Below are 21,679 nucleotides of genomic sequence, written 5' to 3'. Positions count from 1 at the left end.
TCATTACGAATGCTGTCATGACTTCTACGACCTACACATGAGGGCCGTCATATTGCTGCACTACAGCTGCGCTTCCAATTCCGAGAGTGTAATACCCGTGTTACACGGGCGTTTTCAACGGCAGTTCAGTTGAGCCTCAGTTGAGGATCTCAACTGCCGTTGAACTCAACTGGAATCGCCTGCTGTTACACGAGCACTTCGCGTTCAGTTCAGTTAGCCCTCTAACCACGTGACCTCGCAACTAGAGCCAACTAAAAATATGAAAAAAAAAGCAGTGCATGCATTTTTTTATTGTTGTAAATGACCGCAGTGTATATATTCTTTTATAGTTACAATTATTTTTCCGTATTTTTTGGTTTGGTGTAGAAATTTGCGCGACGATGTCGGTTGGTAGCCAAGACTATCCGATGTGTGGGCCGGTTTGTTGGTCGTCGTTTTCTTTGTGACGCTTCTTGCAATCCATCGTGTGCCGGCCCATCCATCGTCGAAAGCTGCCTTTTTATAACGTGTCTACTTCGAAGCATTTTATTGCTGCGGTGCGCTTGCTCGCTTCGGCTCTGTGACGCACGCCAACCGGCTATGTTGGAATATCAGCGCGATCGTAATCGCCACGATGAGCTGTGCCTTCTGCTGGCGCAGCAGCAGGCTTTTCTTGCTTCCAAAAGATGTGAGTTGCACGCACAGCTACTGAAGAAGTTCACCATAAAAAGGAAGAGGCAAGCGGCGGAGAAGCGGTGCCGCTTCCTCATGGCATGCGCATTAGATATGTGCGCGGAGCCACGACTGTGGTCGCTTCATCGACCCCCGTCCTGGTATGACACTACAGTGCCAACGCTCTCGGACCAAGATTTTAAGGCGAACTTTAGAGTAACGAGGCAAACGTTCGCCTATATTGTAAGCTACTGCAGGCGGCTTCAGCGAGTAGACACTAACATGAGAAAGAAAACAAGACTCGCTCAGTAAGGTGTGGGTGTGGGCTAGTTTGTAATACATTGTAAGACGAAAAGCGCGAAAAAACACACGGACGCAAGAAAAACGAAGGACAAGTGCTTGTCCTTCGTCTTTCTTGCGTCCGTGTGTTTTTTCGCGCTTTTCGTCTTACTTGCTCACACCTTCACATTTTATTAAACTCCATTATTGAAATATTTAGATATGACATTAAGAATCCCTCTCTGTATCTCATTAGCTTCTTTTTGCAAGCGGTTTGCCTTTCTTGCAATTTTTAGTTCCTCTTGAGAGAGTAGGGCTGCTCTTTTCGACTCTGCTTCGTAAGCATTCATAAGTCGGTCGAATGCAGAACTCTTTTTTCGTTTCTCTCCTCGAGAAGTGCATCTAAAGTTCACTGTAGCTGCAGGCCCATCTGATCTGCTGCATGCTGACGATGGGCTCCCACTTCCGAAGACCTCCTCCTCTGTGCCCAGTGCAGTTGCGTCTGCAGCCTCTTCTGGTGAAGAAGCTACCACTTTCGCACCTGCTGACATTTCAGTGACCACCTCCAGCTGAAAGAAAAGAGGAACATTTACATAAGTAACCCCAGTACACTTCCTTGTACTGTTATGTGCCGAGCTTCAAACTTTCATTTGCTTTTAACTTGTTTCATGGCCGAATTTTACATTCGTGAATAAAGGAAATGGTACTTCTAGAAACTTGTACCTTCACCAACACATCATTAATGGCCGACTTTTTTTGGACTCTTGCTATCTGTACTTGTTGAATTAGCTAATATTTTGCAGACAATTTTTGTTGTTGACCTTACTACCATACAGGGTGCGGTGTCATACAGCAAGACAACTATACCGATAAGACTCAAATGTGCAATAAAGTGATCTGCTTTGACATCATGCATGATGTATTTATTACTGCCAAGGTAACATTCTGCACTATATGGCTGCAATTTTGCAAGACAAACTGTTCATTTGATTCAGAATCATACATTCCAGTCTTGACTTCAGAGAACGTATCTCAACTGACCCACCTGGAAACTTTCTTCTAAAAGGCTTCCATCATTGCAAGGCAACGTTCCCAAAAATCGGAGCAGGCGGTAAAAGTAAGGCCACTGGATGGCACCAGACCCAGTTGAGCATCTCACACGCTTCCTGTACATAAAGAGAAGCATAAACAGCAATTTTATAATTGTGGCAACATTTCTTACCATTAAAGGTATTCAGTCGCAACGTATGGAATTGTGAGGCTCTCTTGGTGCACCACTAAAAATAATTTCTTTTTTCAACGCAAGCAAATGCCGGAACAATTGCAGAAAATTGTTTCATTTGAAGTCGACAATCACTCAGTAAATGAACACTTCTGTTTCCCACATTCTGGGTACACTCCACCGTTTCAATAGCCATTTCCGACGATCCCTAAGATTATCTGGAACTTATTTGTTCTGGAATTCCATCCCTCCACTTACCCACACGTTTTATTTTTGTGCGTGGGCGCTCTGCCAAGCCGAGTGTAATTTAGTTATTCCTTTTGATCAACACTCTCGGTACTACCAACAAAGCTTCCTGTACCGTGGAAATGCAAGCGATAGAGGTTACAGTAGAGCTGCAGATAGTATTGTGCCAAGCTGAAATTGCAATCGCACATATAGCAATCTGCAATACAGTGTCACTGATCTTGCTAGCTGCCAAGTAAACATTCATTCTGCATGTTCCTGTCTGTCCAAGCCGGGTGACAAACGCTTTTAGGCAGCAAAGTTCGTACTGAATTATAATAACGCAGCCACTTACCTGTACTGCTGATTCAAATTCTCCAGTTTCTGCCGCACCTGCTTGACTGTTACGCAGTAACACGTGCTGGCGATTAGTTCATTGAACCGCACGGTCATTTCAGCATATAAAGATGCATTATGTTTCTGCGATCGCAGCTGGGGAAGGTAATCTTCCCATAAATCAATCAAAAGGTTCGTCATCGCTTCCGTCCATACGAAGCGCTTGGCGACGACGGGGCCACGCTGCGCTGCTGCCAAACTTTCTTCGGTGGCTTCCATGCTGCTGCCCACGTGCTGCTACAACTGCTACTGCGCCGCTCACACGGTTCACACTTCGCGCGGCAGTCGGACAGTCACGTGATCACGCCTTCAGTCACGTAATCACGCGACAAAACTTTTAACTAAGTAAACCTCTTTGTTGTTGTTTTATTTTTATACGTTTGTTTAATGCATCTCAAGTTTTATTTGTCTTGTTTATTTAGTTTTATGCTTTTCTTATGCCGCTGCACACTGAGCCAAAACAATCCATTAAGGGGGCAAGTTTTTCGGCCCGTTGGTCGCCATCTTGTCAGTTGGCCGTTCAACTGGGGTCCCCGATCTCAGTCGAACTCAACTGCCGTTGAGATTTCAACGGCAGTTAGCACTGCCGTGTAACACCGCTAACTGCCGTTCAGTTCAACTGAGAGTCAACTGAACTGCCGTTGAAAACGCCCGTGTAACAGGGGTATAAGACAGCCAAGAACTCGTGCTTAACTAGGCTGGCGTTTTTGAAAAACGAAGGCGGAAGTGCAGCAGGCACGCGATGCACTGGCAAAACGAATGCAAAAGTGCTGCTCTCCTCAGATTGGTGCAAAAAGTGCAGTCAAATCGAGGAGACCGTATTACGCACCGTAATCTCAACTTTACTTGTTCCAAGTAGCCGACCTGCGCATATACGTACAAAGCTGCACATTTTGCAATGCATTTCTGGAAGTTAGCGCCCCTGCCATGCTGTTGCTGTCCGCGCTTTGATCCTGCGCTCTTAGAAAAAAGTAGTAGTACTTACTAACTTTAGGGTTGTAACTGGTTGTCATATGTTACTACACTGTTAGTAACTGCAGTTAGTAACGGGAAGGTTAGTAAGTTACTAACCCATTGAGTTAGTAACGGCTGCTACCCGCAGCTAGTAAAGGGAAACTAGTAGTATTTACTGAGAAAATGAATAGAAACTTTCGCATATGCTGCTAGACTCGTGTACTGTGTGCAGGCGTGCCTTGTTAAATTTGTGCATACAGGAAAAATAAAAAAGCTACATAGTCAGTTTCACTAATTCCCGAAACCAGTCAAAGCTATCAGTGTGTGCTGGCCCTAAAACGCACGCACACACTTAGGTTTATAAGCTTATTGTGCATTACATGTACAAATTATGTGAGGTGATGGCGTCAAGTTAGTAACTGTTGCGCTTACTACCTTTTTTTTTTTTAAGAGCGTGGAGCTGCGCTGAGTAACACCAAACTTTCTCAAAGCTGTCCCACCTTACAACAGTCCGTTATTGAACGACGCGTCTGCTGCCTTTTTTTTTCTCTTGCATTTAACGAATTGTGTGGACAGCGAATTTTATGCGTAGTTTGACTTTGTCATTGAGTTTGTTCTTTTTAGGTTGCAAAGTATCTCCATTTTGCCTGCATGCACTGTGACTTGGTTTGCAATTTACATCAGAATCGTCAATTCCATTAATAGCATCGCATTTCATTTCCCAATGCTGTGAAAATATTCGCTGCTACAACCGCCTGGTAAAGATGCATAGACCCAGTCAAGCCTTTTTTTTCGGCTGCGTCTCCCTTCAGTACTGATGTTGAAAATATTTAGTAAAGAATCGGACGCAGAGCTATCATTGATGCCGAAGTCGCGGACGCGAGCCACCCAAGCACTGCTGTTACGTGCGGCATGCTTTGACAGTTCGGCCTTCGATCTTCTGGCAGCTCCCATTTGAGTACCGGCAGACTGCGAGACGCAGTACTGGCGCATAGGAAGCCCTGCGGCGAGCCTCATGCAGCACACAGGCGAGTCATGAGGACCGACAAAAGGTAAACCTGAGGGAAGTAAGTTTCAGAGAAAGTTTATTGCAGAAGTAAAATGCCGTTATAAACCGTCGTAAGAGATACACGGGACTTCTGAAGAGGTCAGAATGAAGATATTTTATAATTCCAAAAACAAGTTCTTTACTTTGTGAACCTGTAGAGATGGGTGTTCGAGGAAGAAACGCCCCCGGAAAAAAAAAACAAGGCAAGTAGACCATAGTAATACTTGTAGCAGCCACGTGCGGAGTATCCCAATTCTGAGTAAGGCCCTGCATGGTCGAGGGAACGACTGAGATCAGGGAAAAGTTAGGACTTGGAACAAACGACTTCATGAGAAAACATGATGAAATGTTTGAAGTTCGTATAGGAAGGCAAAGAAAATCGAGAAAGTGGCTGCACACTTCGAAAAAGAACTGCCGCAGATTGAGGCAGCCAGCACTCCTTTGTAAGATGACAATCGCTCTCACCCTTTAAGCGCCTCTTACCCGAAAGTCAAGCTACTATCTGGGTTAAGTTGCCGGACGCTTAGTTGATACATACTTGCAGTTACCGCGAAGACTGTCAACATTCATGAACCGATAAAGGAACAGTCAGTTCATGGCTATTCATGACCCCCTTTCTCGCATATGGGAAATGCAAGCGCCGCACACCGAAAGGACTGATCTGCGCCCCCGTGATAAAATGCGGAGAAACGTGCAGCACCCGACCAAGGCTCATGGCGCAACCATGAAAACACCTGCGCAGTCTGGTAGCCAGTACAATAAAGTTAATTGCAAGAATCGCGGAGAATGGTCTACGGCACAACTACTGTCTGTCGCATGCCCGCTCCAGGGGAAAGGCCATCTCCGGGAACATTTTTGCTTCACTTCCTCCGCGATAAATCAAGTTCATTCCTTTAATACATAGTACCTACGCTCAAAACACTCCCTACGTAAAAACCAGCCTCTAAACTAAGAGTGAACAGCAACAACCCTTCAAGGCACTTTGATTTCAGCTTGATCACGTTTAAAAAGAACGATTCTGTGCGTAGTTACTGTAGATTGAAATTGCACCTTACCTTCGCGCTCAAACACCTGGCATCCATGAGGGAAGAGAAAGTCACTGGCAGTGAGTCTTCAAGCTATAGCAGTCGCGGCTGCATCCACTTGGGGTACCTTGTTTCATGCAGGCACCGGAGACTAGACAGTACAGCCGAAATAAGGACCAAGGGCCCGAGCGCACAGTTTGGCCAGTCGGCTCAAGCACAGTGCACGTACGTTGACTTGGAAAAATATGTTTTATAATACGCATAAACACACTTCAATGCAGTAGAGAAATGGACGGAATGCCTCTTCATTGTTTTATGCCGACGTTAGACGACATGACGGCGACAAATTAGTCGAAAATAACGTTACTGCAGTGAGAAAGCACTTCACAACATCACGTGATACCCACGGTGGTATGACTCATGGCAAAAGCAGACACTACACCTTTAATGTGGAAGATGAGTTCAACAGCCGGTGCAAAATGCAACGGGCGAAAAGTGACTTCGCTCCATTAGCAAATGTCAATGACCGCGTCTGCTTTATAGTGTGTTTCAAATGAGCTAAACAATCGTTGCTCTCCGAAACGAGTCCTCTGTGCCCTCATCGGCATTATCGTGGCCGGTGAGCCTTGCCTTGACAGCGGTGGACAGTACCAAACACAAACTAGACAAAGCAAACACGGAGACCGGCGAAGGCAGCCTCCCGCAACTTGTAGCGTTTTCCCGCGCTCGCTGCTGGCTCGACACGGGGCTCAGTCCCTGCTGCCCGTGAGGTGGCACCAGAGATCGCCTTTTATTGCGCGTTGAGGTGAGGTTAAAAGAGAGCCCCGAGTCACTGGGGCCGAGTCATCACAAGTGCAGCTGGAATGTTAGCGTAGGCAGCGCGGGGCCCGCGTCACGAGCCCGCCGGCGGCTCGCTGCTGCTGCTGTTGAGGTTCACGCTGGAAGACGAGTTGTTGTTGTTGAAGAGCGACGCCAGCACGCTCATGAGGCGCATCTCGTGGTCCATCTCCTCACGGCGCATGCGCTCCAGCCGCTCGAGCTCCTCGTGGCGCAGCCGCTCGAGCAGGTCCAGCTCGAGCCGCATGCGCTTGTGCTCCAGCTCGACGAACTTGTCGATGCCGCGCGTGATGAGGTCGGTGAGCGTGGAGGCGGCCAGCGTGGGCGGCGAGGGCGCGTCGGGCAGCTTGCGCTTGAGCGCCGCCCGGGGGCCCCCCGCGCCGGCCGCCGGGAACCGCGCGCCGTCCCCCGGCTCGGCGGTGGTCGTCGTGATGGTGGGGAAGTTGTCGGCCGGGAACCGCAGCGCCGTGGCGCACTCGACGGCCGGCGAGCCCGGCGACCGGCTGTAGTCCAGCCCCTGGTTGCTGCCGCGGAAGAACCCCTGGGCGCGCTCGTCGTTGCCGTTGCCCTCGGCCGGCGGCGCCGAGCAGCCTGGACCTGCGAGCGAGAGAGCCATTGTTGCGCTGCAGGGCCAACAACCTCCGCTGCCCTCGCGGGAGCGCCCGAGCGCGTCGCCCGAGCCCGCTCCGCTCGGCAGCCGCCCCCCGCGGAAGGCCTAATGGACGCCGCTCGGACGCGCGCCCCGGAGGGCCCCCCCGGGGGATCCCCCCCCCCCCCCCCCCCCTCCCGAAACTCGTATGCGGCCGCTGACTCAGGGACTTCCGAGAGACCGTGCGCGAGGAGACAGGCCCAAGGCTCGCCCCAATAAAACCTGTTTCCAGGCTGCAGCCACCGAGCCAAACTGCGGCGCTCGAACATTCCCGAAGCGCCGGCTTTTTTCCTCCCCGGGACACTCACGGTGACGCTACTTGGCGACCCACAAGCTCGGTAGCGCCACTGGGCAGAGGGGGAGCGAGCGCTGCCAGACCGACGCCTGCCAAACAGCACCGGGGCCCAGGAAGCGTTTCGAACGGCACACTATCGCAGCGCTCCCAACGCCACAAAACAGCAACCGCTTTTTCACCACGGCAGATGCAACTGCTGCAGCCGCTCACACTAGCGCCGAATCAGAGAAAAAAAGAAAACCAGTACGCGAAGCAGACGACATTCGACAGCAGTCGAAACAATGCGCCTTCGAATTATCCTCTGCAAGCACACAGACCAAATGTGGACTAGTTCCAACTACTGAGCAAATCTACTACTCTCTGGACATGCATACGTGCGCACAACTAATATGACCGGAAAGGTAACTTATACCTCAGCGATGAACCTTAACTATACCCAGGTTATGCCAAGATTAAATCTTAGTTGCGACCTACCCAATAAACAAAGCAAGCCAGTGCGTATCAATTAATGAAATCACCTAGTGTGGAGCTGAAACTCGTCAAGATTCGAAACAGTGAGACTCAATTCCCCTGTTTGGAATACGGACGAATGTCAACGTACACGTCATACCAGTCGTGTTCGCCTCAAGTTCTAATGCTGGCGCGTCGGTTTATGCGGGTCGGAAACAACGAATTGTAAATATACCTCCGCATTTAACAAAAGCTTGAAACACACGGCTTAGCTCCTTATATTTATGAAAAACTGCAAAGAGGACGCAAAATATGTGGAAAAGTTCAGAGGACGCGCGCTATATTGTTTTTTTTTTTGCGTCCCCTTCCCTTAGAGTTGTTTTCCATTCTAGAACTTTTCAAAGACACTGCAACTGCGAAATAGCCCAAGAGACTGTTTTGCTGTGTCCACACTGTGGGAAACTGTGCATGCAGTCTAGGAAAATAAAGGAAATCAAATGGGCCCATGACATGCTGTAAGGCCGAAACCAAATGCGAACATCGCCTGTGAAGGCTCAACACAATCTTCTTTTTTTTCGTTTTTACATTAGCTATAGGAAGCTGGAAGCGCGATTCGTGTTTTTATTTAAAAGGTCCCGCGAAGTATACTATATTGAAGTGGTTGCAAATCGATGCCGCGCTACACAGCTAGAAAATAACGCGTAGCAGTGTTCGCATTTTAATTCGACATCGTAGATCAAAAGCATACCCGGCCTAGGTGTACCCTGTTAAAAAGGCGCCAATGTTCGATATGTATCAGCAGGCTTTGACCCAACATTGATGTAAAAATCTGCTAAGTGTTTAAGCTCTGCTGCGTAACGCGCTGAGCTCACCTAAAGCTGCCGCCATGCTGATGGCTGTCTTTGATGCCCAAGACATAGAATAAAGAAACTTTGTGCCAACCTGGAGTACCACACCGATCGCAACGGGGGCAAATTCATGTACCCAACGGTGGCCACGTGATGACGCGTGACAGTGACCGTCAAGATCAACGTCTGCCGGAAAGGCCTTTCAATGTAAAAAAACATCAAGCAGGCCAACCTTCATCTTCACAGCATGCACTAAACAGTGTGTGGCCCACAGAGGTCAAGGAGACCACGACTGCACCGTGATGCTGTACTTAAGAAGGTACTGTACAGGGGGTGCACTGCCAGAAACGAAATGGTAGTCTAGCCTGCAGGCACAGAATGAAATACCGAGTAAAGCCTTCAACAAGTGTACGCGAGTTCAGAATCAACCAGGTGCTAAAAAAAGGGGACCACGCAAGTTCCTATGAGTATGGTGCATCTGGTGTGCCCGCCCCCCTCCTCCTCCCAATTTTTTTTTTTTTTGCTTCCGCGAAAAAGTGTAGCCGATGTGCCTTTCAGCATTTCGCACCGCTTTTCGCCCGTTCCGCACAAATTTAACGCAGAATGCAATGTCACCTAGGACGACGCCAGAACCTGTCCGAGTTCTCAGTAGTAGCCTGCGGACGTGTTATGCGCTATCCCTAGTGCCCAGAGAATTTACGTACTCGGCTACTAATCGGCCCGACGCATTCCAACTTCGACTGAACAGAAAGCGGCTCTCGTGGAACCTGCTTGCGGCTACTACAGCCGCGGAAAGTATGCGTGGCATCAGAACAAAGGGTCGCACATAAGCGAGAACAGCTCGTATTTTGTTACGTCCTTCTGGTTAATCCTAAACTAGCCTCATGAAACTAGACGTTTACACAAACCAAAAAGAAATAAATAACAAATGATGGACTTTCGCTGGCAGATAGCAAGATGGCACCACGTACGCTACGTGGGGAATTAACACGTGGTGTGACAGCAAATGCACATTTTTATCAACAGCCCTCAGTTTACCAACAACTTGTAAATGACATAAGCCACCAACAGGTGTGCTTTCACGGAATCCAGTTCGCTGAGAAGCACAAACCTGACATGTTTCAATTTGAAAAGGAGCCCGGCAAAGCAGACAAGGACGTAAGAAAGACACATGAACAGCGCAACTCCTTATGTTCACTTAATTTTTACTTCTTGCTCTCGCGTGCTGCGTTTTGTATTCCTTTCTTCACCTCTGTTAACCGCGCCTTACTTTTCCTTCGTATCATGTCATGCTCTCATGATGTCATGTTCAATGCTCCCTCTAAGGTTGCGACTGATAGGCAGATGCCCGCGCAAGTTTTCGGAACATGGACACGCGGCCTTACAGAGACCTTTAGAATCGGGTGACGCTATCGGTTAGAAGAGTAGGGGAATAGCGGGAGGCCAGTGCGCAGGACGCCCCTCCATCCGGTTACTGTGCTGCTGCTCCAGCGCACTGGAACCCCGCCATTCCCCTACGCTTCTAACAGATAGCGTCACCCGATTCTGAACGCCCCACTGAGGGTGCACGTGTGGAGGTCACAGCACGCACTCTTCACTTCGCCTGTGGCAAAAACATTTAGCTCTTTTGGGGGGATTCCGTGTTACAAAAACTTCTGCGGATAACTGTTGACTTTCTCAAAGCTGAGAGTCAGCGCTCTGTGTGTGCTGTCCTTCGGCACCCGTCTGTTTCGTTGCACGCCCTTTTTTAGCTGTAACCCCTACGGTGGCTTCGAATGCGGGGAATCGCGACGTCCAGACAAGCATTACACGGACGATTCATGTTTCTGCATCGTATAGCTTGCACACGACATTAGGGGCAACACGATGGTGCACCACTCCTTAGCTTCTACGGGGCAGATTGGCAATAAGATGACTAAACGAACGAACAGGCTTTCGCCGTGCCCCTGATATACGCTTAACGTAAAGGCATGCGCGCAGAAAGGATAAGGTGATGAGTCCCCGCGCATGGCATGGGATGCGAGATGAAGCTTCTGTTCAAGCCTGGTTTAAGCATGGCCAGGTGCTCGACTCTCTGAGGAGGCGTCACAGCTGTCACTGGTAAGCTCTATAGCTAGTGGAAGTGGCGTTTCGTGCCTTATAGGTCGCCAGACCGCAGTTCTTGAGTACTGTATAGGACGGAACGACCTGGCCACGCCCACTTACTGAAAGCCAGCACATGCTTCGTAGCTGAGAGTAAGCACGCTTACCTAAACTCTCCTAAGTTATATACACAGAAATGAGTTGAGAATGCAGTCTCATCCTTTTGCATAACTTCCACGCTACATTCGAGTTAACAAGAAGTCGCAACTTTTGTTTGTAGTGCTTTCGTCACGGCGTATGCACGGAATAAAAAAGCGGCGATGTCCCAGATTAACAGAAAAAAAAAAGACGCGACATTGACGAGACAGTGAGCGAGAAGACAGACACTGGATTACACAGATATGCATCAAAATAGACGCTTTCTGTCTGCTTCGCCTGCACGCTGTGTGACGCACTATCGGACGAAGCATGACGTGACACGTGAAAGTGCCGCCCATGCCTCGTCCGCTGAGGCGAAAAATCAGTGCGCGACTAATGGACAACTTGCAAGATTCTATCCACAAGGATGTTCTCCAACCTGAAGGCATCGTTCAGAGACGACATTATCGCATTCTTTTTCTGGAAGGCTGCCACGACTTGCTTTCGAGACCGCGCGTAGAAGGCAGGAGTCGAAAGGGCACAACAGCGCCTGCTTCACCACCACCTTACCAACATGCCTCACCAGCACCTGCCTCGACTTATCCCCAACAATTAAAACAAGTCAACTACAGGCTACTTTAGCTACACGAGTTTCAGCAATATTGCAACAGAGGGCGAATCACACCTCGCGCTTTGTCCTTTTGTGTGCAGAGCGGTCTGATAATGAGACATTTTAGTTGGAAACATTGCACCGAAGCTTACTTCAACTTTTTAAGTAGTCAGCTGCCTTGCACGACACGGCAAGTTCGGAGAAACTGCGCCTAGCAACGCTGCGCAACACTGTGCAGTACAGCTTAGTCGTACAGATAACGCTACGTATCTCGGTCTCAGCGTTTTCATCCACAAAATGCCCTGACACTTCTCCACAAGCTGCGACTATGCCTCACGTTTGCACGTCGTTTATATTTATGCAAAAAGGTTTGATTTATGAAGGTTTAACGTCCCAAAGCGACTCCGGCTATGGGGGACGCCGTAGTGAACGGCTCAAAAAATTTAGACCACCTGGGGTTCTTTAACGCGCACTGATATCGCACAGTACACGGGCCTCTAGAATTTCGCCCCCATCGAAATTCGACTGCCGCTGCCGGGATCGAACCCGCGTCTTTCGGGTCAGCAGTCGAGCGCCATAACCAATGAGCCCACACGGCGGCCTTTTATGCAAAAAGAAAAAGGCCTTCACGAAATATGTGGCAGATCTTCCAGGCAGCCCAGCATTATTCACCATAAGAACGTTTCTAGCGTGACACCCTATCGCAAGGACACTGCGAGGAGCGCTAACTTGCGCCGGCGCCATGTTTGTTTCGCTGAGGGCACGCCATTCATTATTCGTGGATATTTGTCACATTTCTCTTTGGCGTAGCTCTGATTTTTGCCAAGACGTCGTGCTAGCCACTGCTTTGCACAGCCAATTTCGGTCTTTCATTAAACTTTTCTAGGTACGCTTTCTAAAAAGACGGAAAACTTTTGGTTCGACGTTCTAACTTCCGTGCTAACTGAAAAATATGGCCCAGGGAAGAGCCTTGCTGATAACAACGGCAGCATTATCACTTGCTTCAACTCTGTGTAAAGTTAAGCTTAAGGAAGCTGAACTCTTATCTAAGCTTTCAACGTATATTTTTTCGTTAATTGTACTGTGCTGGCGTCAATAGCTCGTGAAACGCCACCCAGAACTTAACCTGGATTGCACGATAGAACCTCCGCCAAATAAATATATCGTTTGTTACACTCCAAACAGCATAAAGGAAAATGTCTACATTCTGAGAGGAAATACATATCCCATGATGGGAGCTAGAAGACCGTGTTCTGCGCTATAACGTCAACAGTACTCGTCGTCTGCTGCAGGGACATAGGGGGCGTGGTCACAAAGCCAAGAACGTCAGCTTAACAATGACTGCAGCCCTTTCCCTTTCACAGACTCCAGCAGACACACAGTTCCCCCTGCCCGTGAAAGCAAAATTATACATCAAGTCGCCATAATAAAAAAGTAACTGCTTACAGCTGCATAAGTCAGTTCCTGCGTGCATATTAACACCTACGCGACCAAGAGTACCAACGCCACTACGTCCAGCATGACGTTAGGGGCTCTTTCTAGTGAGAACACTCAAGACCGACTAGTGTGACATACAAAATATGATGAGAAGTGCCCAGAGAAAGCGCCAAAGGCTCAGGCCTGGCTACTGCTCGTCCTATGCACCTTACTTGATATCCCGCACCTTGTGCCTGCTAAACACTTAAGACAGTCCAAATATCCAGCTATTATACTTTTCAAGGCCCACCGAATGCTCTAGCCCCCATCATGGTGAGTGTTGACAGGAAACTAATCAGAGAGCCCCTGCTTTGTGCAATGAGGCACATATCTCTGACAGCAGAAGTTCCACACCCGCTCCTGGTTTCTGAACTGTAGCTGTACCTGAATATAAACCAGTGCTTAGGAAATTACCTACGCCGTTAACAAAACAGCATCCACAGCGTCGTTATTAGTTATGCAAATCAAGCTTGAAACAGGAGGGGGGGGGGGGATACTTGCTTTTGTTCACCGGGGTATAGAACAAGGCAGTAATCAGTAGCATGGCAAACCATGGGGCCGAATAATAAGGAGTCCGGCGACGACCGGAGCCTTCACACACCTAGTCCGATATACTGGTCTCTGCTTTAGCTTTGCATTTACATTTGGACAAAAAAATGAGACAATGCTAGACACACATTACGTGTACGCAGTTGCGGGAGCTATGCATAATAACACGCCAATAGTTTATTTTTCTCGACCGTATTCGCATCGCTCCGACCCGGAGTTTTAGAAAGGGAGGCGAGTTGTGGAATATCTTCGAAATAGCTACCACAGGTTACCAGTGTAATAACGACATTGTGTACAAAGCAAGTGCGCCTGAGTTCGAGCGGTCTGCTCCCTAAAATGCGATGGCTCATCCTTTCTGAACTCGGCGGCGAGGGGGGGGGGGGGAGGGGGGGGAGGGGGGGCTTGCAGCCCGTCGCGCAGCCATGTGTTTCTAATGCGACGTTAATCAAGTCCAGACACCGGCAGGGAAAACGGCAAGTGTGCGCAGATCGAAAAGGGCTCGAAAAATATCAGCAACGCAGGAAACGGAGCTTAAGTTGCTTTTGCATTTTGTGCACATGGATGCCGCAGAGCGTATAATTTAAGGCACAACCTTCAAGCTAAGCTCTCTCTCCTGACTTGTTATACAGTGCAGCGAACGTTTCATTTTCGTTTTTGAGACAGTGCAGACTTCATTGCAAGTATTCGCAAGAAATTCCTCTTGAAACACTGCGCCAGGGATCTTAATATAAAAAAAATACTTGAACACAAGACATTTGCTGGCGTTAATCCTTTACTGAGGAGTCAATTGGCGCTTGTTTATACTTGGAGCCTTCGCTTGGGCGAGGTCAAGCACGGCCATGGCTAGCAATGATCACTTCGGATAAAGAACGAGACCAGGACGCGCTACGCTGCCCGCACTGAAGCGTTAACACGGCGGCAGTTCTACAGAAGCAAACTCGGAGGGAGCAGGACTTGCTCATAAAGGACCACTGTACACGAACCACGGACACTCTCGTAACTCGGGGCGAACGCCGTTTCGCTAACTCCTCGCACAGAAGGCAGCCTCTGAATTAGAGTCAGATGATTCGCAGCGAAATGATGATGATGATGGTGTATTTCAATGGCGCATGGGCAGCTTTGGCCAATGAACGCATGGCACAAGGTGTTTCACACTACTCAAGGAGAGGGCAGAGGCCCATTTCCCAAGCATTTCACCCGAGATAAGCAGAGCCAGGGGCCAGCCTGTGCCCACTGTATCACCGGCAGGTACCTGGCAGCACTGGGGATCTCAAACCACTAGGCTACCGTCGCAGAGAAGCGAACTGGGGATCGTTCTAATGCAGAATAATGCTTTCACCAGTATCCAGTTGACGCCCCATCAGGACTGGCTATACAACTTTTCCCGGTATGCGCATCCAGCCTCCCGAGGCAGAACACCTAAATCACAGCTTTAATTATGGGAAACAAACTTCTTCGCAGCTTTAACAATTTCGTATCCGCTCCCAGCTGACGTTAAGTTTATCCTTGGGCGTTTTTTAAACCGGACTTAACCGTAACTAATGGTTCTGTACTTAAAGAATCATTATTTACGGGCTTGCTTTTCGGCAGCAGTTGACTGTTTTAAGATTGTGTGGTCTTTCACATTGAGCTGCTTTTCTCGTGCTGTTCCGTTACAAGTTAATGTTCTGCATACACTCATTAACACGAGGTACTTTTATAGCCGATGTGCTTTTTTTTTTCCTTCGTCTGCTTATATACCGGTATCCTGGCCAAAAAAAAAACAATTATCAGATACTGATTACATTCGCTTTTATACATCCTCAATCTCGGGAACTCAACAGGAGCCAATGTTATGTTCAGTGCGCTATATTTTTCTGCGTGGCCAGGATAAAAATGTGCACGTGATTCTGACAAGGGACCTCGTTTTGATACGTTTCGCATGATCGGAGTAGTCCTAGAGCTTTTTAGGTTCAGATAAGCGGTTCGAAATTCGTTCTAGCAACGGCCATAATATCAGTCGTAAACAGTAAATTTCATGCCCCTTCGTATCGCTTTTTGTCAACACAGCGCACAGCACAAAAATGGACGAAAACTTGCCAGCCGAACTTCATGCCTTCTAGCTAAATATTTACTTCTTATTTTTGTGCTAGGCTTTATTATTATGTCGCTGAAGCGCCGTGAACGATGGCACGTCACTCTGCTACATACGATATACACTGCGCAGGACGCATCTATGCCAAAGCTCTTCGCTTACAATCTGCATTCCCTATTTGTCAAGCACATGCGGGACTGATCGCTGGCGATGGCAAAAAAAAAAAAAAGGCCGACCAGTTTGCGGCATACCCAGAAAGGCTCCCGGTGATAACAAGCGACCCAGAACCCCGGGGCGAGCAGCCAAGGCGGCCGCCCGCTCGGCGCGCACCCTGGGATGCTGATACTATCGGCTGCGCGAGAGAAAGTGGCCCCTCACCGAACAAGCCGCTTTTTCCGCGCACTTCCAGCAGCCCCGGCTGGGAACAGGCCCATCCCGAAGGCCAATTGTAGCGGCAAGGAATAATGCGCCATAACGAGTGCGGCAAACTCGAAGGCTTTGCTTCATGGAATTAACATTGGGTGCAACCGAAAACGTGATATGTTAACGTTATTATCACGCTTACTGACACCCCGACATGGCACGTATCAACATAAACAGCACTGAACGTCAGCATGCTTTCAAACAGCTGATGTCAGCCATATGCCGCGGATACACACACACCGATAAGCTCCGTTTCACTGTCAAGCAAGGCACGTATTTACACGCGTGCGAAACTGGCGTCAAGAGCAGCGGAAGTGACGTCGGCTACACAAAACAAAACGTCGTGCCGACAGCTTTCAAACCGATGTTTTGGAAAGCAGCCGTGCGGCGTGGCGGGGCCGGGGAAAGCGTCCCGGGGCGCTTTCGCCAGCCCCGAGCCCTGCGGGGAACGGCCACGTGCGGAACCGAAACCTGCGGCGGAATGCGGGGGGAGGCGGTCCCACTCGATCGCGCGCTGGGCCCGGAGAGGGGGAGCTCTTTCTGCGAACGCGGGTCGGCAGGTGCCCGGGCCTGCGGGCACCTGTCGGCGGCGGCCGCCGCGCAGCGTGGGCCCGCGACCTGGCAGGTCGTCGCCACTCGCCGGAACCGGTTCTCGGGGCCGCGGCCCAGTTGCGGCCGCCCGAGGGGCCGCTCGGCCGGGGGGCCCGGACCCGCAACATGGCGCCTGGGAGCGAGTCCAAGGCCGCGCCCGGCAACCGGTTCCGTCGCGCCGCGGCCCGGGCGCGCCGCCCGTTTCCTGGTCGCGCCCCAAGGCCGCATTCCGCACTTACCGTCCTCCATGTAGTTTGTCTCGGAGTCCGTGCCGGCAAATTCCTCGGAGCCCAGGCTCTCGTCCACCTCGCTCTTGATGAATAGCGCGCCGCCCTTGGCACCCTGGGCGAGCACAGTGGCCAGCGCTTCGTGGTAAGTGGCGATCTTCTTGCTCCGCTTGCCGTACTTGTACTCCTTGCGTAGTCGTTTCATCTTCTCCTTGACCTGGAGAGCGGTGCGCAGGTAGCCCAGGCTGCGCATCTGCGCCGCCATGCTCTCGTACACCTTGTTGTTTCGTGACGTGCCGTCCAGGAGGTCCCGGTCCGCAGCCCAGATGCGGATGAGCTCGTACGTCTCCTGGTCGCTCCACGTGAGTCCCGCCATGCCGTCTGCTGCCGCCAGCTCGCGGCCCGGCCCCGCCAACCTTGAGCGGGCAGGGTTCAAGGAACTCGGCCAGCCGCCGCCGCTGATAGCTGGGTCCGGACTTGACGCTCCGACGCTCGGGCTCCGCGCCTCTGCTGCTGCGCCATACGCGGCCCAACCCGAGCCAACGGGGACACTGACGGCGGCGACCACGCGTCCGCCGGCCGCGAGCTCCGCGCTCGCCACCGCGAGAGAGGAGGTCTTCGCCGCTGGCCCGCCGGCCGGAAGACGCACGTGACGGCAGCCGGCTCTTTGCGCTGCGCCGACCACTTGCCAGGCGGCGCTTCGGCGCCGACAACCTGTTGCCGCGGCGCGCGCTTCGAATGCGGAGGCGCACCTGTGCGGCCCCGAGGCTTGCACGGCCCGCCTCTCGCTCGAAAGAAGTCGGACCGTGTGGCCAGACGTGCTTTCGTTTTTCTCCCAGACTGTCTGGCCACCGCCGTTCAAGGAAGATCTCTGAACTCCTCCTCCCACTTAGTCCTTTGTTATTATTTGGCGGGAGGAGACGGACCGCTTTGTATAGACTGCTGTTTAGTGAAGAATTCCATCTGCGAAATGCTTGAGAGGGCAATAAACTGACTGAAAATAAACTGACAATAAAATCTGCATAAAATGGTCACTTTAGGCGTGGCATATATGACACAAAAGCGTAAACATATTCTGAATAAACTCTGCCTCGCGCCAAGTCAATCGAAGCGCAGCTTTGCCCGAAGACGTCGCTACGAAGGATCTGTATTGTCCTAATTGTTGTGGCGTCCAAAAAAAAAAAGCTGCCAGTTCACGCATATTTCTGACGCGTACTCATACTCTGCTGGAAGCGGCCGCAAAAGTGTATTTCAGGCTACTGCAGTGCAGCGGGTAGAAAAATGGAGGGAGGCATATGCAACTCCTATCATAGAGGTCCCATAAAAAGCATTAGAACTAAAGCTTTGAAGTGCGAACACAGCCTATCAGGTAGTTAGGGCGCATGGACACCATTGACGAGACCGTAAGATTGTTAAGAAAACATGTTAGCTTGTAAACAGAGCTCCATGATGCCAAAATAATGATTTGTGATGGTTCAGCGCAGAACGACGGGATAGGAGACGGGCACTACAAATGAATAAGCGACATGTCCAAGGTGCTGTCATGGCAAAATAATTAGTACGCGCCGACACTGCACCGGCATGCAGCAACACATGATGACAGTGTCGTTACAAGTAATCAATGCGCTAGAGACAGAAAAGAAGCCGGCGCACAGCTTAGAGACAAGCATTAAATGGGCCGTTTTCCTTTTCCGCCTCACATTGAACGCCCGGAAAAAGCGGTAGAGACGTTTTCGCTTGTTTGAACACACGCCGGGGCTTGCTCGCGCGCTCATTTAAAAAGGAAAGAAAAGTGACAGTTCGCGCTTGAAACGAGCACACTGATCAGACGCTGCAGATTGGTATGGCGACGATGCACCAAGTAATGTGGCATATTTGTCACCTGAAATTCCTGAAATGCGTACCCACATCACGCTCAAAAAACGGCTAGCGCAGTCTTAAGGGCAGTAAACAGCGAGAAGGCTGAGCCGGACAAATAACACAACGAATGTCGCAGAGTGGTGGCAGCTTTGCTAAGCATTTCGCCGCGTCATACTTTCTATTCGCCTGTCGGTATTCGTCCGCCAAAATGACGCTAGCCTGGCCACTGTGCATCGTTCCCTGAGGCTGCGTACATTCAATAATGCCGCTGCGTTCTCTTCGTCTTTGGTGACGAGACCGAATAGGGAGAGGATAAAGACCACTCTGCGTTGCCACTGGTTCGCATTCACTGTGAAACGTCACTCTGTGTCAGTCTCTGTCGCCTCAGGAACAAAATGTTTTTTTTTTATTGCTGGTGGCTTATTTTTCGAAAAATAAAATACAAAAGGAAAGACAAGATTTTTGTTGGCCGCGGCATCTGCCACCGTAGCTAGAAGCAGCCGAGCTGCGGCCAACGGAAATAAAGGGGACAGGGAGAGGAAAGGGACAGGGGATTGAAGGATAATGTAAAACTGTACAGTATACATAGCACCAACGAGCGAAAATAGGCATTTGGACGACCTCGTACTTAACGACATAACAGCGGTAGCCGGCCTTGCCCAGTAGAGCTGCAACATTCCGCGAATCGGCGCACTTGTACTCGATCGTTAGTCTCATTCGCTAGCAGAAATTGCAGACCAAGGGAACAGACACAAATGATAAGAATGCGATGTACAGCAGTAAGGTTCGGTGCATGCCCATTGCACCGTGAGGGCGACGGGGTGCACGTAGTACAGCCGGTTAAGCAAGACAGTCACAAAATGCGTCACGCACAGTTTGCGCGCCATAGAAGTGGGTCCCAGCAGCTCGCGTCCGCAAGCGGCGAAAGCCTTTGCCGAGACAGTTGAGGTCCGTGTACTGACCTTACATTAGCCATGCGCGACGGTTATTTCCAGAGCAGCCAGTGCATGGTCGCTGTCAGTTCAGATTGCTAAAACAGACCCAGCACCGACGGCGAGTGTTGTCAACGCGCAGGTTCGTCCACGCACTCCGTCTGGGGCGAGATGGGTGGTATCAGCAGCGTGCAATCTTCAGTCTCCGCGATATAGATAGCAGGGCATGAGGGTACGGCGTTATCAATGCGGGGCTGCTGCGAGTGAGAGTGCAGCCGCAGTCACAGGAAATAAATGGCAAGGCTCCAATAAGGTTCAGGCTGGCCCTGCTCACATCTAACACCTTAGTCAACAGGCATGCTTTTCCAAGGGTTAATGGGCGCCGCATTGTATCCCTGGAGCAACAGTTTCGTGCGAACCTTGTGCACTCTAGCGCGATGTGAAGGTTATCATGTTCGTTCCGGCTGAAACGAACCAAGAATTTTTTCCTCGCGTGAGGGTCACTCAGTACGCTAATAGACATGACGGTGCAAGATAAAGGAATCCTAAGTAAGCATACGTATTCGTTGAAGCTTTCTTGCGAAAATTAGCCGCGTTAGAGCAGTTTAATTGGGTATAGGTTAAGCATTAGATAACCTTCAAATCTCGTTAGACTGTACATTACTGAACCGCGTCACGCGTACGCTGCTTTGATGGCATGTGCGCAGACAGCTGCGGGGCGTTGCCTCGCATGTGTCCGAGCAAGAGCGTGTTGTGCGCACACGTACCGCATTTGAATAAACGCTCGAACATGGAATCGCATACCATGGAACATATAGTTTACGGTTTGGATAAGTGTTTTCTAAAGACGCCAACTTCATTTGCATGACATTCCTCCTTTGTGCTCTTTGACATAGTTTTCAAAAGGACTTGATAATAACTACAGGCAACCGGGTATGTCCAAAGCATAGTCCATCGTTGTGAAATTGTCTCGCGCCTCTATTACTGTGAAATTCCCCGAGGCTTCATATCGGAACATGGCCGGCCACCACAGGAAGTGTTGTCTACAGGGTAGTATGTCGCCAGCCAACCAGCAGCCTTTGTGACAGAACCTTTGCGCATGTTGAGAGGTTGCTGTGCTATTAGTGTTATAGAAAGCAACCACGCTAACTGCAACTACCTGCGTGCGATCAGTGCCGATAGTTGGCACATGCTTAGGAAGTCTTCACATGTTTACACGCATGCTTAGGTAGTCAACGGGCTGTATCCATCTGCCACTTACCACAGCGCGGTTACTTCAGGCGTCGTGCAAAGCACTCCGGACCCATAGTTCATTTTTGGCTTAAATGCACCAAATGGGACAGAACACGAAAGAAGACTCCCATAGTGGTAAACAGAAACGCCATGGCCAGTCACCATCGTCACTTCAATCACAAAAATTAGATTACTCACGCATTAACCTTTGGGAATGCGTTGTGCCCTTCCTGATTTGGCTATTTATTATACCACTACCATGAAAGGCAGCGAAACATTGGTCGACGTTGTTTTTTTTTGTTTTTTTTTCGAGCTCCACCCCACGTCTTCTGATGCCCATGGTTTGCGAACAGCGAGAGGTCGTGCCGTTTTCATTACTTTTTTTTTTCTGCAAAAAATAAACGATATCTTAAGCGGGTGACCATTGAGTTCCAAAGGGTTTCTGGTGCACTGCAGACAAACAAAATGCAAGCTGGCGAAAAGGTCACCAGCGCATTTAACTTATTTTAGTGACGATACCGGTTGCTACCCATGCCGCCTCACAGCTTTGTGCCGATGACTTTTTGTTCCATTGCTTAGGCGTACAAGTACCACGGGAACGTGAA

The 21,679-nt window shown here is 49.9% G+C and overlaps 1 protein-coding gene and 1 long non-coding RNA gene across 2 annotated transcripts; one reads left to right on the top strand and one right to left on the bottom strand.

The window, feature by feature from the left end:
- The first annotated feature begins 242 nt into the window (after positions 1–242).
- Positions 243–1,836, top strand: LOC144094749 (uncharacterized). Its single transcript, XR_013306557.1, has 2 exons — positions 243–812; positions 1,355–1,836. It is a non-coding gene; the product is annotated as an uncharacterized LOC144094749 (long non-coding RNA).
- A 4,194-nt stretch (positions 1,837–6,030) lies between these two features.
- On the bottom strand, positions 6,031–17,425 carry LOC144114526 (uncharacterized). Its single transcript, XM_077648331.1, has 2 exons — positions 17,062–17,425; positions 6,031–7,234 (listed from the first exon to the last, which is right to left on the bottom strand). The coding sequence occupies exons 1-2, from the start codon at positions 17,423–17,425 to the stop codon at positions 6,693–6,695; spliced, it is 906 nt and encodes a 301-aa protein (XP_077504457.1). The 3' UTR covers positions 6,031–6,692.
- Between the last annotated feature and the right edge of the window lie 4,254 nt (positions 17,426–21,679).

This window comes from Amblyomma americanum, chromosome 1, assembly GCF_052857255.1.
Source record: "Amblyomma americanum isolate KBUSLIRL-KWMA chromosome 1, ASM5285725v1, whole genome shotgun sequence".
Lineage (NCBI taxonomy): Eukaryota > Metazoa > Arthropoda > Arachnida > Ixodida > Ixodidae > Amblyomma > Amblyomma americanum.
The sequence above is the reverse complement of the archived record's forward strand: the minus strand, read 5'-3'. Positions and strand labels throughout refer to the sequence as shown.

Excerpts from the sequence above, each read along its gene's own strand:
- LOC144114526 (XM_077648331.1), bottom strand. The coding sequence starts at position 17,425 with ATGGCGGGACTCACGTGGAGCGACCAGGAGACGTACGAGCTCATCCGC. Across the intron at positions 7,235-17,061 it reads GACAAACTACATGGAGGACG|GTCCAGGCTGCTCGGCGCCG; the intron begins GTAAGTGCGGAA and ends TCTCGCTCGCAG.